This window comes from Myiozetetes cayanensis, unplaced genomic scaffold (assembly GCF_022539395.1).
Source record: "Myiozetetes cayanensis isolate MyiCay16 unplaced genomic scaffold, myiCay2020 scf9, whole genome shotgun sequence".
In the NCBI taxonomy this organism is placed as follows: Eukaryota; Metazoa; Chordata; class Aves; order Passeriformes; family Tyrannidae; genus Myiozetetes; species Myiozetetes cayanensis.
In genome coordinates this window covers 14,166,283-14,185,245 of record NW_026088185.1, presented here as the reverse complement: position 1 = coordinate 14,185,245, position 18,963 = coordinate 14,166,283, and the positions used below count along the sequence as shown (strand labels likewise).

Sequence of the window (18,963 nt, the reverse complement as noted above, 5' to 3'; positions counted from 1 at the left end):
ATGTATCCCTCTGAAAGATGAATGAGGAACTTGTCTTGAAAGTGGAAAAAACCCCTGAAATCAGGATAAGGATATAATATTTTTAAGGCCGTTCAATGGAGAAGGAAGAGTAAAAGTGATTAATTCTGTCAAACATCTTAGATGCTTGTCTATTCCAACAAAAAATTGGGAGAATAAATGGGAAGAACTTGGAAGTCCTAAACCATGACAAACAATAAAAACCAGTGGGCACAAAGGGATCACATTTCATTAAGCTTAGAAAAAAATAGACTTATTTGCTCTAAGACCTTATCTAAGGGGGAAAACAATTCTTTAAAGAAATACTAAGGACAGGGATTATTTAGATGTAAGGGGAAACAAGGGTAATAAAATAATAGACCAGTTTACCTAACCTTTTCTTTAAAATCCTCAAGGTAGCAATTCTGTGACCTTTTGAAACAAGCATCTATCAGGGTGACTGATGCAGTTGATCCTGCACAGAGGCTGGAAAAGAGACTTAATTTTCTACAGCTACAAAAAAAACCTGCAGGGAAAAATTCTTCCATGTATTTTTCTTCTTCTTTCCTTTCACTTACTTTTTGTTTATGACACCAATAGAAGCCAATTCTTTATGATAAAGCTTCTGGGTAAAAAGGAAAGCTTGTGTTGTCTACTGGAAAATTGCCCAGATGCATCTCAACTGGTAGTGGCACCTAAGTGAATGTTTCTTACAGGAGCAGTGGAAAATTGCCACTTACTTATAAGAGTTTTGTAAACTAAGAGGGATCTGATTGACAGCCAACCTTGTACAGATTGCTGTACCAGCATCAGAGGCATTTGTGTAGGAGGAAGGAATTGATTTGGCTCATCACTTCCTATAGTCTATCATTAGTATTTTTTTCCTCCATAGAATTCAATTTTCTTCTTAGTTCTTAATTAATAGCATTATAAGCATCTCCTTCCACCCACTGAAGCTCCTAAAGTTAAGTAAGTGTGAATGTCTGTCAAGTACAGTCCTTGCAAGAGACAATATAAATTTTATGTATTTTGAGTAAAGGCTAATTAATAGCTAATTAGTATAATGGAAGTAATATAAAGCAGATGCAGAGAAAGACCTTGTGGAAAATTATTATGAATTAGATAATATGTGATTTGGCTAACACAAGCTTGCAGATAAGAATTAAAGTAGTGGCCATGTGGAGGGACAATCAGTGTCTATCTATCCCCTACACTTAGGGAATAATTTAATCAGGTTTGCTATTGCTAGTACTTGGTGCTTCAAGCTGTTCAGTTTTCACAAGTAGGTAGTTTGGATTCCGATCTGCAACATTCCTATGCAGTCAAGGCTTCATGTACAAAACAGTCATTTATTAAGGAGTTCAATCTTTTTATTACAGAATGAGAAATAAAGAGGCATAAAAATAAAATGCAGTCAAGCCCTGATTTAGTGGTACCACTGGAGAACTCCTTTTGATCTCATACAGAAATACCCACAGGTTTTGTCTGGCATTATCCCACTGCTTGGCCTTTCTTCATTTTAGCCAACTCTCACCTATTTTTCTGCTTGGGCAGTACAGCATTCCATAGGTGTGTAAGGCAGTATTATTGATAGTAAGTTCACTTTTAGATAAGATTTCTCATAACAGAAGAATCTTCCGTTCTGAAAAGCCTGATGCTGTCATTGAACAGTATTACACTTTTCTGTGTTTCTGATTAACTCCTTCAGCAGCAGAGATGTCTGCAAAAGTATATGAGCCATGTGGAATTAATTTACATGTGAAAAATAAGTGTTGCTGTTTTAGTTAGTTCTAGGCAACCTTATAACTTTAAAACATAAGCATACATGTCTTGTCTTATATGATTAACTCATTAGGTTTCCAATTTTCATAGAAAGATGTAAGGGATATCTTGACTCCTGTACATGTTGAAGCGAGTTATCGTCTGGGGCATCATATTCTACAGAAAAGAAATGCTCAAGAATTTTCACCACTTCAACCTGTTCTTCAACGGAGGAAGGAAAAAGATATTATAAAAAGCAAGGTTAGTGTATAAGTTCTCTTTTTTTCTATGCAGTAAGTAAATATTCGTGTTTTAGTCTTCAGTTAAAAATGCTTCGCAGATCCATAGCGTGCATTTTCCAGGAATGCATTTTCCAGACCCACACCTAGTGCCTTGATCTTAATTAATAAACTAATATGTTAAAAAAATGCCTAATTTTTTGCTGAAAAAAATGTTTACAGAACTTGTATACAATCTGTATTATGATTTAAAAATAAATAAATGGTATGTGCAGAGAACTTGCCTGAATATATAACATTATATACCCCAAATCACACATGTATGAAATTCACTCTTTGAAATATGCTTTATTTCATAACTATACTCTATGAGTCACTTTCCAGTATAAAATAGTTCTTTCAAATTAATTCTGTGTTAAATACACAATATCATGTTGGTATTTATCTTGAATTTTGACAATGTTGCTGAAATATTAGTTCTTTGAAGGTATTGCAAGTTTTCAAACACAGTCTGAGAGGGGAACAAAAGAGTACATTCTGTATCCTTTCATAAATATGAAATTAACTTTCCCCCCCAAAAAAAAGAACTTACTGAGAGTTAATAGACTTTGACTTTAGCAAAATCCAGAATGCACTGAATTTTTAACTACCCAATGGTCATAAACATATTATAACTTTTCACAAATAGGAAATGTAATTAAGATGGAGTTGACCATCAGAACTCTAGAGATATGTGAAAGCTTCTTTTATATGGCATGCTTTGCTTTTTCATCTTCATTCAAAATTTTATTTTAGTAACCTCAGAATTATAGAGAAATAAAGAGGGTGTTGTTGAATATAGTGACATAAACATGCTCTGTAGCAGCACGCTGATAACCGAGGCACAGACACATGCAACTCATGATGTCTCTACTCCCATCAAACCCTACTGACAATACGATAAGTACAGGTTGTGTAAAGGAAACCTTGTGTCAAAGGAGAGACTGCAGAGACATCAGTTCTGGATCTTTTCAAACACTCTGCTCTCTTTATGTACTACTTTTAAAAATTTGTCTGACCATACACCCACTGGTTTGACTGTGAGAGGCTGAGTCTGGAAAGCCTCTCCACTGTTATTCTGGGTGCACAGAATGGTAAATCATAGACTCATGGAATTGCCTTTTAGGAGTAAGAGCTATCAGACACTTCCAGATACTTAGTTACTGGATGATAGGTTTCTTTCTGTTAAATACTGTTACTGATTATAATAAGCATAATACACTGAAGTGCCTTTTTTTTTTTTTTAAATTTGGCTTTTACAGTTTATTTTTGCACGACATTGCTCCCAAGAAAATTGTTCTGCTGACTTAAGAGTTTCTGGAAAAGTTGTTTTTCCAAAGTAAGTATGATGTAGCTTTCTTTGTTTGGAGAATGATTCAGTAAGGTTTTATCTAAATTATTAATTAATCTTTTACATATAAATAACATTAATTTGCAAAAGTAGACTGGGGACTCCCTGTGAAAATACAAGGATTAGAGCTGTGTTTAGTTGAAGAATATTTTTAAATCATAAATCTTCCAGGAAATGTGACAGAAGTCTATATAATTGAAGAACTGTTACTGCATATTTAGAAGATTTTACAGCTCAACATATATCTTCTTCCCAAAAACATAGATTTGTATTCTGCACTTCATATATAACTGGGCTAAGATACACTGCACAGAGCATACTCAATATGCAGCCATCATAACTACTGTTAAATTGACAAGCTATTGGTTATTTCTGCTGATCTTCTGAAGATATTGTATTTTCACTGTACAAAGTCTCAGTATAAAACTGAAGATGTAGTATTCTCAAATAAATGAGGAAAAAGAGCCACTTAATTATTTTAACTTATATTTTATCATTACAACCTTTGTCTTTATTGACTATTATATTTCAAAGTAAGAAGTGTATATGGGGTTCGGTGTGCAAAAAGAGAAATTGTACCTGTTGTAAATCTCAGCTAGTTAGGTATTTTGTATGTGACCTGGATTTTCTTGTGTAATTTATCACTTTTTAAGTTGATTCTACTTGAATCAAAATACTAGGTTAAACAACCTAAAATGACACTGAAAGATGACAATCATATAATGCTGATTAATCACACTCGTGTGATCCTGAGCACAAGCTTTTTCATATTCATAGACTTCAGAGTAAGATAAGATTTTCTGCCTACTTTAACACATGGCCTGTAGCATGAGTCATAAGCCCTTTAATTTTCTTAGGCTGGATGTTTATTTTATATGAATGCTCATAAACTTTTCAGAAAGAAAGATTATGCAGCATTTTCATTCATGAAATTAGCAATGCAGTTTTGTAAGTACTTCAAAACTCAAAGAAAGGAAAACAGATTACAACAAACCTGCTTGACATTAGGTACCAGTAGCAGATTTGCAGTGTAAATAAATAGTCTAAATATCTTGATAAAGTGTGAAGTATCACCTTAAATTACCTTGTGCCCCTAGAATCTCGATTAAAAACTAGTTAACTGTGAAGCGTTAATTTATTTTGTCTAGACAGAATGCATTCATTATCGTTTAAGAGCAGAGCAAACACTTGGTTTTAAAAGAATGAAATCAAATAGGGGTGGCAATGTAATGCTTTCCTTACTGAGTTACAAGTCTTCATGTACACACTATCATGTTTTGTTTAAATTGCTTAGATTTTGGCCTGGTAAATTTCTAGTCGGCATCATGCATTTTTTTAATGAAGAATGAAATATGATTACCAGGGAAAAGCTCTAGTTCAGCTTTGTTGTAGTCCCAGATGTGCACCTGGTGCTTTTGTGTACTTGTGTGTTAAGCTGGGAGGCATCTCTGTGACAGCATATTGTTAATGAGAGCTTGGCTTTCACACATAGAAAAGGATGGCATGGTAGACATATAACTCGTAAAACAATGCTAAAATTTAACCTAAACTTGACAAGCTACCGAAATGTTAACACTGTGTTTTTCTTTAATTTGCTTTTGTCTTGGAACCTATCTGCTTATGCAGTGCTTTTGCCTTCTGTTGCTTTTCTCAGTGCCAGCTTCTTTCCCAAAGGTGTTCAGTGACTAATGCTTTGGTTTCAAGCCAGAATATCTGATAAATGTCTATTTCTAGGCAGCCTTTCTACAAGTCTTAATTAAACTTTAATGTCAAGCTGAAGTTTACTTTTAGCCCCCCATAGGATGTCTGTACTTGTAACATGATTATAGAACATCACATAGATCATAAGCTAGGCATGTTCACTTGCCCTCTTTGTGACGAGTTTCATATTAACTCAATCCTGTATCTTGGGTGCAAAGAGTGAATTTTGAAGTAATGTCTGGAAATACTGTAGCAGTGGTGCATTGCTATTCTGGGCTGTAAAGGGAAGGGCTGATCTTGTAAAGGCCAGAAGCACAACTGGAATGGTAACAATTTTCTTGCTCTCGCATTAACCACTTCAAGCTTTAAAAGGTACAGTACTGGGGTTGACCATCTTATAACTGGTGTTGTACCTTCAGTTACAGGACTGAGTAAAACCTTACATCTCCAACAGAGCTTTGTCAGAACCAGCTGAAAGTAATTAAAAGGGCAGCAAAGGAAAATTTTTGCAAACAACCTGTAAATAGAATTACTTTTCATTTATATTATGATCACTTATTTTTCAGGCCTCATGATAAGAAAACATATCTTGTTGTTGGAAGTATGAAGACTTTATTGTTGAACATTTCTCTGCTTAATGCTGGAGATGATGCATACGAAACTGTCCTCCACATTCAGATCCCTAAAGGTCTTTATTTCATTCGAGTTTTAGAATTGGTAAGGAAAAAAAAAAGTCTCAAACAGTAATCCTTTGATATTTTTCTTTCTCAGCTAGGCATTTTTCAAATTATGGATTGTTGAGGTTTTTTTAGATACTGACAACTTACACACACATCCCCTTCCTGCCAAAAGAAGCTGACAAAACACCAGTTTTCAAGTTCTCAGACTTGTAGCTACCTAAATCAAGTGCAATTTAATCAATGCAGTGACTTAAATAATTTCAGTAACAAGAAGAATAAAAAAAATGTTTATAAGTGTACTTCAGGATGTTATGGTTTCTATTTGTCTGATGATCATGTTCTCACTGATCACAAAGATCTCCCTGAATCTGTCCTTTTCACAAATACACAGGCTTATAAGAAGTCACAAACCTAACTGTGCTCTTCCTGCCTTTTAAAAATAACGGTTGTCTGTGTAGAATCTCCCTGATCCACCTTTCTGAGGTTGGCTTTTAACATGAGTCTGATGCATTTGCTTTAGCTTCACTATAAGCAAGCAGCAGACAAAGTAACCAGATACAGTAATCCATACAAAATGTTATGTTAAAGTGGTTGTGAATGATATCAATGTCTTGTATATTTGCATCACTGAAATATATAACAAATGCGTAGTTCAGGAAAACATAAAGCACCCAATTTCAGTGTGTGCATGTAATTTTAAATGTCTGGGAAAAAAACCCTGTTTTGTTTTAATGACTAATAATTTGTTCTTTATTTTAGGAAGAAAAACAGATACACTGTGATGTGTTAGATAAAGAAATTCATGCAGTAAAACTTGAGTGCAGTGTTGGTTATTTATATGTAGATCAAAAATCAAAGGTAAGCTATGGCTGAAGTTCCTAGCCTTAGAAACACCCTAAATATGAGGATTTATGACTGGGAAAAAAAATCACCTTGTTTTTCAGAATCTCTTCTTCATTCTCAACTGACATATGTTGGTATCTGTATCTCTCCTGCTAATTTTAAAATTAATTGCTTAAACAGTCTCTGGAATAATTCATTAAGGCACAACAAAGTGTTATGTATCAACCGATTGTGCTTGGGTTCCAGACCAGTGAGCTGACTTAAGGCTACAAACAAATATGTAAAGCCAATAGAAAGGAGTAGAAGACACAAAAATCAAGTGTTTTCTTAGTTCTCAATTTTTTTAGAGCAGGAAATTATAAATTAGTTTAATAAAATAATTTTATTTAAACTGTATTATGATATATAAGCAAAATTTTGTTTTTTCTACAGCTGGATTACAGTTTCCTCTTGGATGCAAGCTCGTTTACCAAAGCAGAGGAGGACCTTAACATCATTGTTAATGCTACCTGGTAAAGTCTAACAAAAATTGCTCAATGAAAAATACTACTAGCTTTGGAAAACAGACTAGGGAACACTGGAAAGACTTAGCAAGTCACAATTGCAAGAAAGTACGATTGCCTATCTGTAGAGAAAGAGAAATGATCCAAAAAACCAGATAATAGATATTTAAATAACCAGCAGGTTTCTGCCTGTATAGAATGTGGGGGGTTTTAGTGTCTGAAGTGTTGTTACCAATAAAATATTTTGGGTTTTATAAGCTGAAAGGTCTGTTTAGTATTTGTTTACAGAAATAATGCATAGCATGTGATGATGTCTTCAACACAGATTTTTCTCTCATTGTATTTTTATAGTAAAAATGAAGATGGAAACATGTTGCTGGATAACTCACTAACTTTAGCTATACCTCTAAAATATGAGATTGAGTTAAATACTCATGGGTAAGTCAGCTGTTGGTATACCTGCATATCCATAGAACTGTTATGTTACTATTCTAAATTCACAAAGGTTTTAAGTAGAAGGTGATGTGGCTGAAAAATGCTGGGAATGACATGGCACGGCCATCCTGGGGTCTGACCCGTACACTTCTAAGATTTTGTTTTCACAATTGTGAGATGAGACCCCATTGGTATTTATGGTGCTTCAAACCTGTCTCTTAACAGACTAATATTTTTTTAAAACAGGGATTTTTTTTTTTTATATATATAAAGAGGTATTTAATAAGAGTATAGCAGATGCTCAGATTCCTTGCTTAACATGGACCATATTCTGGTTTGTTGTGGGGCATTCATGGAGCATGGTTTTGGGATTTTTGGATTTATGATTTTTTCTGATTCATCTGCCTTTTTAAGAGGGAAGAGTAAAAATGTGAATAATTCCTACTCCAAAGGTAGAGGATTTCAACTCTGTGTTCCTAGCTATACTCAAATGCAAACTTGGGTATTTTCTTAGAACTAATCCTACTGGATGGAGATAGCACGGAACAGGAAGTTATGCTAAGGATATACAGCAATTCCATTAATTAACAACTTCTAAACCATTGCAGGTTTGTGTCACCAGCTTTGTTTGTTTATGGAACAGAAGAGAAAGATTCACCAGTTACATGCATGAAGGAGAATATCAACTTCACTTTCCATGTAAGAGTTTTCCTTTGTAAATGCTGTCATCCTTGTTTTGAAGGTTAATGCTTAGTGTATGTAGTGACAGTCTGTGCAGTCAGTTAGGGAACTTGTAAGGGAACTTTTTAAGTTCTCTTTTACTCACAAGGGCACAGTGAGTAGCTCATGCATTGGCGGTGGGAAGTTGCTGTTAATCCCACTTAGAACACATTTTTGGCCTGGAAAATCTTCCACTGAATGATCAGAACAAAAATGCTTAGCACAAGAAGGATTGAAAGTGGTAAAGCAGTTCTGACTTGCCACTTTTTCTATTAAGAAACACTTAAAAAGTGTATCTTACAGTAAGAAAAAGGAACTAGGAGCTCCTTATAAGAGGATCCGTAGGTATCAGATTTGCATCCAGTGGATTAAAAGCAGGAGTTTAGACATTAATCCCTCCTAGTTCCTTTCCCATATTCTCCTGGAACAGGCTGTATGACCTCAGGGTAGTCATCACAGATTAGCACTACTTACTCATTGGCTTTGGAGGAGTAAAGGGTTCAGTAAACCTTCAGAATGAATGAAACTAAATGTTAGAACTCCCAGCAGAATCCACTTTCATGACAGCATAACAGCACAGGTGCTACCCTATTCTGTGAAGTTCTTTTTGTATTTATATATATATATATTTGTTACTTGAATAGCTACCACTGAAGCTTTAACTGTATAACACTTTTCCCCACAAGGTTATCAGTGCAGGACCGAGCATGTCTCCAAACACTAACTTAGAGATAATGATACCAAATGCTTTTGCACCCAGGGACTTCAAATTATTCAACACACTGAATATCAAGGTAAGCACGGGTTACATCATATATTATTAGCTATATGAATTAGATTCAAAAGAGAAGCAGAGCATAGCCAACTAGGTACTCAGTATAAGTTTGATTTGCTTGCTATGGTGAGGCAGAGTGAACAATAGGATTATCTTCAGCCCCATGTTTCAGAATCCTGAAGATAAAATTTATATTTCTTTTGAGCTTTTCAGAAATCTGTACTCTGATTATTATCTGATATTTAAAATTCTAAAATTAATGATGTTATATTTATTTCCAGACAACAGTTGGACAGTGCTCCTATAATACATATCCCAGAAACTGTACTGCAGCAGAAAAAAATGAAAATATATTAAAGGATGTCGTCACTTTCTTTTCAAAGCCTACTAAGAGACAAATGGTAAGGTCTGTCTTTTGGCATCAGTAGAAAATAAATGACTGTATGAATAAGCCTTAAGACAACAGTACATCTTGTGTAATGAGGTCACCAGAGCAGTCTTCCAAGGATTTGTGGTGGGACCTGTGGTAAGTTCAGTGTAGTCATAAGTGACTTTAGTGAAAGAGGTGAGAACTGAAATGCTAAGGTTAATTAATGACATGTTGCTGAAGTCAGTGGATGACAGTCACCTAAAAAGAACTGCCAAAGGGGTGTATAACTGGGCAAACAGAGTAGCAGAGGACATTCAATAACAAATAGAAAATCATGCATGAGGCAAAGCCAGGCTTTATCTTAATTACATGAAATATGCAGATCAAATACATCAAAAAATGCTGTGAAATGTAACTAGTAGGAGCTAGGTAAGAAAACCCCAAAAGTAGTACTCATGGTAGAAGTTCTTCCTGAAGGGTGTTATGTGTACTAAAAATAAGTGAATTCCAAGAAATTCACTTCAAGTTAATGGGACTGAAAGTCCAAAAGAATTACAAAATATATGGAAATAATTTTTGGCTGGGAAGTTCTTAGTAAAAATTTTACTGTTTGTACCAGATAGCATAGATTTATTGTCATTTACCATTATTGAAAAAAGCTGATTTGAAATAACAGTGCAAAAAAACCCCCAACCAAACATATAAACAAATTATGAAAACCATTCTTTTTCAGTCTACAAAAACTTGAATTTTTTTAGAAAAATTATGTGTTTTTTATAACAATTGGGTCGGTCCCTTGTTACTGTACCTTTAGCACCTGTGGACTGACAGTGACGGATGACAACCTGGAGTTACACCCTCCGTTTTCAAGAACAAATATAGATCTTTTTATTTGACTCGGTTCCTGAGAGTCTTTAATACTAAGATTATAAAGTTGATAACTTTAGTTTTAACCTTTCCCCTCCCTTCTACAGTACTGCATGAAAAATGACAGCCTTTGCTTACAAATACATTGCAAGCTTGGCAACATGGAAAGCGGAAAAGAAGCGACTGTTCAGTTGCATCTGGAGGCCACTCCTTCACTTTTAGAAATGGTAACACATTAATTTTTCATAGTTGAGGGGAATATTTCAGGGCGTATTTGCAGTATTCTCATCATACAAATTCTAGTTATTAATCTGTTTTTGCAAACAGTATGATTAAATCTAAAGCTTTGGGGTTTTAACCTATTTTATGTTTTCAATGCTAAGGCTCAAGGTGATGTATGAAAAATGAAAACCACTGAAAAATATGTATTTCAGTTTATCACTGTATTTATGGTATGTGTTGCTTTGCCTATTCTGGCTGGGTTATGTAGGATTGGGATTTAATTTCAACTCATAATTGTACTTTTCTAAGAAAAGCAGTGTGGATGTGGACTTAAGTAAAATCCAGCCTGGCTTCATTCCAGCTTCTGATCTAATTTCTTTTGTGATCAGAAAAAGGCACCATTGTGCATTTCTATGAGATTCTGTTTCTGTGAGCAGCTGTGTTACTGTTTCTGATGGGCAGGAATAAACATGTTGAAGTTTTATTTTTTAAAAGAATTATTTTTTTTTTAATCAGGATGATGCATCAGCATTGAAGTTTGAAGTAAGAGCAACAGCCTGGCCAGAAAAAAATGCAAAAGTTATTGAACTACATAAGGACAAGCAAGTTGCATATGTAAGGATTCTCTTAATGAATTTGTGATAAACTTGTTAAAGTAGAAAAACCAATAGCAATTAAAATTGTGGAAATCTTTGCACATCTATACACAGGCAATGAATATACTATTAATTACTTGAGAATGTAACTATTTTTCCTAGCTAGGACTAAACTCATTTTCTCTTTTTCAGGTCTATTTGGAAGGAATGCACCACCTAAAGCCAAAATACCATGTTACTGTGCTAATTATTGCCATAGGCTTAATAATTGGTGTTACCTTGTTTTTGCTTCTTTCATTTATATTATGGAAGGTAGGTTTTCAGTATTTCTTAGTTGTTCTCAAGTCAGGAATTCACACTGTTGGAGGATTTTTGGATCTGTTAATGCAGGTTAAAGGATAAATAACATTTTATTATGATCTGTCCTTTCTAAAGAAAGATAATTCCTCCTGTAACTTATGTTTTTTCAAAAGTACTTCTCCATTTTATCTTCTGCATATTCTACATTTTCTCTTATTCAACACCACAATTCCTTTTACAGTGTTTTATGTGACATCATGTTTGCAAATGATTTAAATAATTTAATGATATCAAATGGATCATTTTTGTGGGATGGTGCTCCACACTTGCTGTCACTTCATGTGATGACTAAAAGTCTACAACGTCATTTCATACCAGAATAAAATATTGAAGATTTCAAACTGCAATATAAATACAAAAAAAATCTGTGCATAAGTGAAAGAGAAAACCATGAGAGATGCTGTTTCTCTGACAAGCGATTAAGAGATTGTTCGCTTCTTGAGCTAGATGGAGATTTTCTCCATCCATCATTTTTTCATGGAAGAGTAGAAATGAAACAAATTTAACAGGAAAGTTTTATTATTATTTCACATTTTTAAAGATATTGGATTCTGTGGACTGTTAACAATTCACAAGCTCATATGTCCTTACTTCTTGCAGAAGAGCATCTCAAAAAGTAAAAAAAATGAAAAGCAAACCTACTTTTTTGATTGATGAGTAACACTTGATTACTTTATATGACAGAGGAATGGCAAGTACCATAATTCATAAATGCCATATATATGTACTTTTATTTTCATTCATCTTTTATGGTTTGGATTTGATAACCAAGAGTTGCTGACAACAGATTCCAAAATTATGTATTTCAGATTGGCTTTTTCAAAAGGCAATACAAACCAGTCCCTCAAGACACGAACAGAAGAGACAGCTGGAGTTTTACAACTGGGAACAAAGATGACTAAGATGGCAAATAAACATTTGATTTTAAAATGAAGAAATTAAGATTCAGATTAATTCACAGAAGAAACATCAGCAACAAGAAAACTAGGCCTCGAGCGCGCTCGCTCTTACAAAACACACTTTATTTCCTTGAACTGTACGGAGGACTACAGCTTACAGTACTGTTGTTCTAATATGAAAGTGGTAAAACAGTTGGTTCTAAAGTCTCACAGTAGTATTTGAAATGCCAGATATATACATACATGGTTTCATACAGACAGAAGAACACTAAAGAGAAGAAGAATTACTTACCAGAAAGAAGCATTTCTAGAAAGTAATAATTTTTGGCCAATCCTGAAAAGTCAAGATTTCGAACACATTAGCAGGAGTTATTCTAGTAATTTTGAAGTTTTAATAATATTTGGATTAGACATTCAAGAAGAAATCCTCTCTCATCTTGCTTTGGCAGTTTAACAAGGGTAAATTAGCTTAAACCAACAGAAGGACTGTAATTAGAGCACACGGATGCAGAAAAGGGCTGTCAGAAGCTCTCTCGGGCTTCTGAAGGTAACCTCAAAAGCTTTGGCTTCACAGGCACAACCACATCATTGAAGAGACTTAGATACCCAGGCAAGCCAGAACCAGGAAGGTCAAAGGTGGATTCAGAGCAGGGAATTACGTGGGGTAGCCTGGATATGCAGCTGTAGAGAGTAAAGTATTGTAGATCATAATTTGTTGCCATCTTTAACATGGTACTTGCAAACATGACAGAACTACTTGCTTCATCCTTTCCTCAGATAGTGCTGCCATGATGTTCTGGACTTCTCCAATGAATTATTTCTATGTGGGTTTTTTTGAAAGCAAGTATTTATTTTTATTTATTTAAAGATTTTTCTATAGTACTTATCCTAGTAGTATTTAGTGCTGGCATTCTTCCAGAACCCATAAAAAAAAAAGACTTCACCTGACAAAACAGAGACATGCATACCCAAGAGCCTCCAGCTGCCAACCTTAACGGGCCAAATTTTGTCTTTAGATGTGCCAACCTATACCTGAAAGTACTTAATAAGGAAGCCATTTGGAGAGCTAGCTTGGGTTCTTGTGAAGCTGTCAGATAAGTACCCTCCAAACAGGCACCCTCAGCAGCAATGCAAGGGTGGGAAGGCAAATGTCTGAACAGAAACATGGATCAAACCACTGCTCTGCTACTGCAGGAAGTTTCTTCAGCTTGCTAAGTTCGCAGTGCCACCTAGCTTTGGTGAAATAGTACAATCCAGGGAAGAAAACGTTACTTTGCTCCCCAGTACAGCTGGAGAATGTACAACTGCTTCGATCAGTTATTCCAACAGCAATGTGCAGCATGGCCTTTCTGGCCCAGCCTTTGATGTCTTTCTGAACTCCAAGGAGAACTGTCAGTCATCTGTACACACACTTTGAAGCTGCACCATCATATAGGAATTAGCCTGACAATCAAAAGCTACACAGAGTGCCTTCAGCAAGTGCTTCTGCTAATAGAGTGCTTGGTGCCATAAAAGCCACGTTGTCCACAGATTCTAAAGGTAGTGGGGACCATTTTCTAATTTTCTTTCACTGCATTTGATGCCAAAGATGTGGATCACTCCAAAGTATGTTTTCCTCTAAAACCTTCTACAGTGCAAGGACAAATGAATGTGCATATATATTTTTTTTTTAAAGTCAAAATAAAGTATGTCAAGAATGAAATATATTCTTGCAATGTATTCTGAAAATGTACACAAAATGCTTATCTTCCATATGGCTATAGTGAATTTTTGCACTTTAACCAGAAAACCTTTGAACAGAAATTAGTTTGACATTACTGTGAAAAATATACCTCAAATATTGGAAGAAGCATTAATGTTCTTTTGCGTACAAACAATGCAAAGAAGTTAAACCAAAGCTTTTTATTTCTCTTTGAAACAGTTTACTTAAGTCAGTACATGAGATAACGTTGCCTTGGAAACTGTACACTTCCTATTTGGATTTAATTGTTAACATGTAAACATTGGTTGCCTATTCTTAGGATATGAAGCAAAATTATGAAGCTTTTATAAACCAAGTTAACAAAAAATGAATGTACAATGTCCTGATGGTGGCAAGATTATAAAGTATCACTTGATTTCATTTCATTAAAAAGAACCCAAAAAAGTTAAATGCATGAATGCTGTTTCTTCTGCAAGTTCAATTATTTCATTAATTTTCATTTATTTAATTACAGTTAAATCTACTAACTGTTGCTGGAATTGCCTTTTTAGACAACTTTAGGAAGATTAGCTTGAGTTATTAGCATGTTAAAAATATTTGATGGGATACAGCATCCATTTTAGCTGGAGACTATTCACTGTGACTTAGACAACAGGGAACAGCTTGTTCTTAGGAGCTAAGTCATCACCTGCAGTACTTCAGGTGCAGTACTTCTTTGTCTTGTGTATTTAGCACAGGTAAGAATTTTTCCCAAGTAGTTTTTAAAATCATATAATTTCATCAGAGAAAGCCAGTTCCCAGAAAGAGTATAGTCGTAATTTGCTGTCATCTCAAATTATTGTATTAAGTATTAAATAAGTTACAAAAAAAAAAAAAACCACTCAAAAGTTATGTTTATGCACTATAAGGAAATTAAAAGAATTTAAGTCAACTCAGAAGTTATTTATCATAATTTTATTCTCAGCAACATTAAAAACTATGCTGAATAACATTTCAGTTCTAGAGTAGAGAAAATACTTACTTTGTACAAAGAGTAGTTTTTAAAATACATGTGAACAAAGAAAAGTTGTAAAGGACACCAGCATAGTCTTTTATATTATTTGCCTAGAAACATTGTGAAAGCAAATATATTAAGGCAACATTAAAAATCATAACTAGAAACAGAAGTTCTGGATTAAAAAAATAAATACATAAATCTATATTTTGCCACCATTCTTCAGCATGAGGGGGTACCATACCTGCACTTGCCAGCTCTAGTTGAACTGAGTCATCTGACAACATGGATACCAGCAGCAGATTTAAAAGTATCTCATAATAAAAAAATCTAGAAAGATATTTTCTCCTCCTCTGATGCACACTTCTCGAACCCCAAATTTGTAAGAGACCAATATAATCAGTTTTCATTTTTTCTTGTTAAGCCTACCAGCTTCTATACAGTTAAATACAACCTGGTAAAAATATATAACTTGATAAGAATTTAAAACTAGAAATACTACAAACATCCCAGTTAAGCTTCTGCTGCAACTGACATCATGGAGTGCAAGTCCAGCACCTTGGAAAACTTTGCATAGAGGTGAGAAAAGGATTCTTTATTACAGAACTTCCAGTGGGTCCCTTCTAGATGCAGTTACACGTTGCTTGGGAACTCTCCAGGTCATCAGTGTTCACTCCATAGAGATCAATAAGTTGAGGATGGACCCTGAGAAGCAAGGAAGTCAAATTTAATCAAACAACTTCATCAACTCTTGCAATGGGTGTGCTCCTTTTTGAGGTTGAGGGGAAGAAAAAAAATATGTATGAGCTGCTATATGGAAATAAATCAGGGTGAATTACTTTTCGACAATTCCTGTAAGGTCATCTTTAGAAGCATATATCCTATAACAAGATCTACCTTTTATTTTACATATGTACCAGACTGTTACTCTAAGCTGTGTGCCTTCAACTAATCCTGTGTGCATTGCAGAAAAATGAGCTACTGCCCATTTAATTTCACTGATAATCCTCCTCTTTCCCCATGTATTTGTAATCTCTTTCTTAGATCCTAGATATGGAAACTATTCTCAAGCAGCATTAAGTTTCCCACTATTGAAGAATTACATGTTTTTCTCAACCTTACACACGCTGCTTTCTAACCACAACAGTACTATTCTAAGAGCACCTAATTTTGGTGTCATTTGTTTCATATACAGAAGCAACACATTTAAGATTGCAGCACTAATCTGTTAGAGGTCGCTAAATGCAATATTTAACGTTACCGAACATGAACTTCTGATGCTTCTTTCATTAAGTCTCCATCTATATTCCAGGGGTAATTTCCTTCTGCAGAAGCAGCATTCAAATCTGTATTTTCTTTGGCATGAAGTCCACTTTTAAGCCTTGGTTGTACTTTTACTTCTTCAACTGTGTAGGTCTCAACAAAGGGAAAATTGAACTAAACCAAACACAGATATGTATTAAATGAGGATGAAAGACAGAGGAAGTAGCTTAGCAACAAACTGGATTACTTGAAATAAAAAAAGCTGGAAAGCTAGCCTTTTTTTTTTTTTAGCTTAAGTAAATGGGAACATTTAACTTGAGCTTTGACCACATGAGCCATTATATATTCCAGCTAGCATTTATATATTAACATGGGGGTTTTTTTATCCTAAGTATTGCCTCAGAAAAAACAGTACTGTTCCATTTGCATTCCCATATTGGGCTCAATCAATCTATAGGTGAGGTGCTACATTTTACACATACCAAATACTTTCAGAAAATGTTTAAGTCCACACAGATTTTTTCCTGTGCTCTGTTCATCTTCACCAGTAATCTTGTCCTAAACCAGTCTAGTTAGAATTCTAGTAAACGGTCATCTTAAATTTAAAGTAGGGCCCACATCTCCTTGGCTGATTTCTAAACAAAGACAGAGAGAAAAGCAAGGCCTTCCTCCAAAAGCGTAACTGAAAAGCTTAAACTGTTTCCTACATTCAGCTGTTAGTGCTGTCACATGGAATTGTTATCCTCCTCTCCCCAAAACTCTATGACTGTTGATGAATTCAAACCCCAACCTTCCTGTTAAAGTGATTTCACATAACCGTGGAATATCTGAATGGGTACCAGTGTGCTTGGGCTATGCAGTGGGTCTTTAGGACAGCAATAAGATCTGTGTTTGGATGCTTCATTCTTCTCTTCAAAGACAAAATAATGACCACAATCCTGAAATGCAGTTCTGCAAACGTTCATAACTAGATGGAATGCATACCTGCTGAAAAATGAATGCCCATAATTCACTGCTACCAGCACAGCATTCAGTGATCTGCTGAAATTATGAACTTTGAAATTATGAACTTGACCAATTTCTGACAGAGTTGCATGATGGCCCCCTAGTCTGTGTTCTTGATCTCTGTACTACACAAAATTCTGACACAGCATGGATTTCCTTATTGTGGTGGAAGGGCTTTACACCCATAAAACTGTGGTACAACACAAATACAATTTAAACCACAACAGATGGACTGAAATAGGCTAATCTGTATTAGTCTAGTGATTTAAAAAAAAAAGAAAAAAAACATCAGATAAAAAGGGGGCTAATGTATTCTGACAGGAAGCTAAGTCTCCTTATGAGGATGCTAACATTAACTCTTGCAGCTTGTCTACTTTCGTGATTAACTGTTCTTTTTATAATCACCAGAAAGAAATTACCAGTACCTGATTTTTTATGCTGGTGTATCTTTTCAGATGCTTTATAAACTCTGTTCGAGAAGTATTTTGTACAACAATAAGAGCCATGCTTCCATTATTCAACCTGAAAAGAAGACCAATTTAGTTCCCAAAAGAATATTCATTAATTTGGAAGTTTAACAGGCTCTTCAATAGTCTAGATTAAAAAGAAAATAAAAGAAAGCCAACAGGAGTAAATTAATAGAATAATGTCTTTTTTTTTTTTATTTACATCTTTTTGTCAAGCCCCAGCCATAGATCAATCTAAACTATGCATTGGGGTAATTTATCAGATATATTTATCTCATACAGTGTAATAATTAAATTGTACTCCCTTATCAATAATTTATTGACCACAATACATATAACCTAAGAAAACCTTTCTTTTCTACTGAACAGATGGTTTTTAAACACTGGGGGTCACAAATTTATGTTTTTACTTTTCTCTCCATTGAAACATAACAATTACCAAGAGTGCTGCGAGGCAAAGCTTTACCAAGAAAACAATCCCAGTGTGCCTGCAGGGACACACCCACCATATACCCCAATGCAGATGGGTTCATTCACCCCCTCCACTAAACACACTGCCCTAACAAAGATGTTGATCTTCAACTATGCCACTGTGTAAATTCTCTTAGCAGTTCTTAGTACAGTTCTATTCACATATTTCACAAAGCACATAAAAGTTAAAGACGAAGAGAATTTTGTGCTAGATAAAACAGTCACATACTAGAGATTAAACAAGACCCCCCAGTGCAGATTCTTAGTGGTTCTAGGCATCCAGTCACCATGGGTATTTTAGCATCTTTGAGAATTTGGGTCAGACAATGAGCCAGTATCAATTCACAGATTCCTTAATGTGCACTTTGACACAAAACCTAACAACTCAAATCTCAGTTCAATCATGCCTATGTCCCATTTGAGTTATAGAGACAAATGAGTGTTCAACAAGAGTATCTGATGAACGTGACAATCACTGATGAGACTGTGTTCTGTACAGAGATGATGTATTGCATATCTTATGAATATATATGAATACATATATTTATGTATTTATCCAGCATTTATCCATGGTTGGAAAATATCTTAAGAGTATTTAAAAACCAAAAACTTCCAGCCAATCACCACAGATCTCTCCTCACTGATAGTTCTTTGGCTACTGAACAACTGCATCAGGAATGTTCTCAGACTGTGATACAGCACT

The 18,963-nt window shown here is 34.9% G+C and overlaps 2 protein-coding genes across 3 annotated transcripts in view; one reads left to right on the top strand and one right to left on the bottom strand.

The window, feature by feature from the left end:
* Positions 1-14,490, top strand: part of ITGA4 (integrin subunit alpha 4) — a 36,732-nt gene extending 22,242 nt beyond the window's left edge. The window contains exons 16-28 of the mRNA XM_050339525.1: positions 1,870-2,019; positions 3,299-3,375; positions 5,655-5,805; positions 6,528-6,626; positions 7,044-7,123; positions 7,466-7,552; positions 8,158-8,248; positions 8,956-9,063; positions 9,326-9,445; positions 10,389-10,508; positions 11,020-11,118; positions 11,292-11,411; positions 12,269-14,490. Coding sequence (XP_050195482.1) covers positions 1,870-2,019; positions 3,299-3,375; positions 5,655-5,805; positions 6,528-6,626; positions 7,044-7,123; positions 7,466-7,552; positions 8,158-8,248; positions 8,956-9,063; positions 9,326-9,445; positions 10,389-10,508; positions 11,020-11,118; positions 11,292-11,411; positions 12,269-12,361 — 1,395 coding nt within the window. The 3' untranslated portion in view covers positions 12,362-14,490. The remainder of the gene's footprint in view (positions 1-1,869; positions 2,020-3,298; positions 3,376-5,654; positions 5,806-6,527; positions 6,627-7,043; positions 7,124-7,465; positions 7,553-8,157; positions 8,249-8,955; positions 9,064-9,325; positions 9,446-10,388; positions 10,509-11,019; positions 11,119-11,291; positions 11,412-12,268) is intronic.
* A 509-nt stretch (positions 14,491-14,999) lies between these two features.
* Positions 15,000-18,963, bottom strand: part of CERKL (ceramide kinase like) — a 52,653-nt gene continuing 48,689 nt past the window's right edge. For both annotated transcript variants that reach the window (XM_050339538.1, XM_050339539.1), the window contains 3 exons: positions 17,748-17,844; positions 16,316-16,491; positions 15,000-15,759 (listed from right to left, as the gene is read on the bottom strand). In XM_050339538.1, the coding sequence (XP_050195495.1) occupies positions 15,678-15,759; positions 16,316-16,491; positions 17,748-17,844 (355 nt within the window). In that variant the 3' untranslated portion in view covers positions 15,000-15,677. The remainder of the gene's footprint in view (positions 15,760-16,315; positions 16,492-17,747; positions 17,845-18,963) is intronic.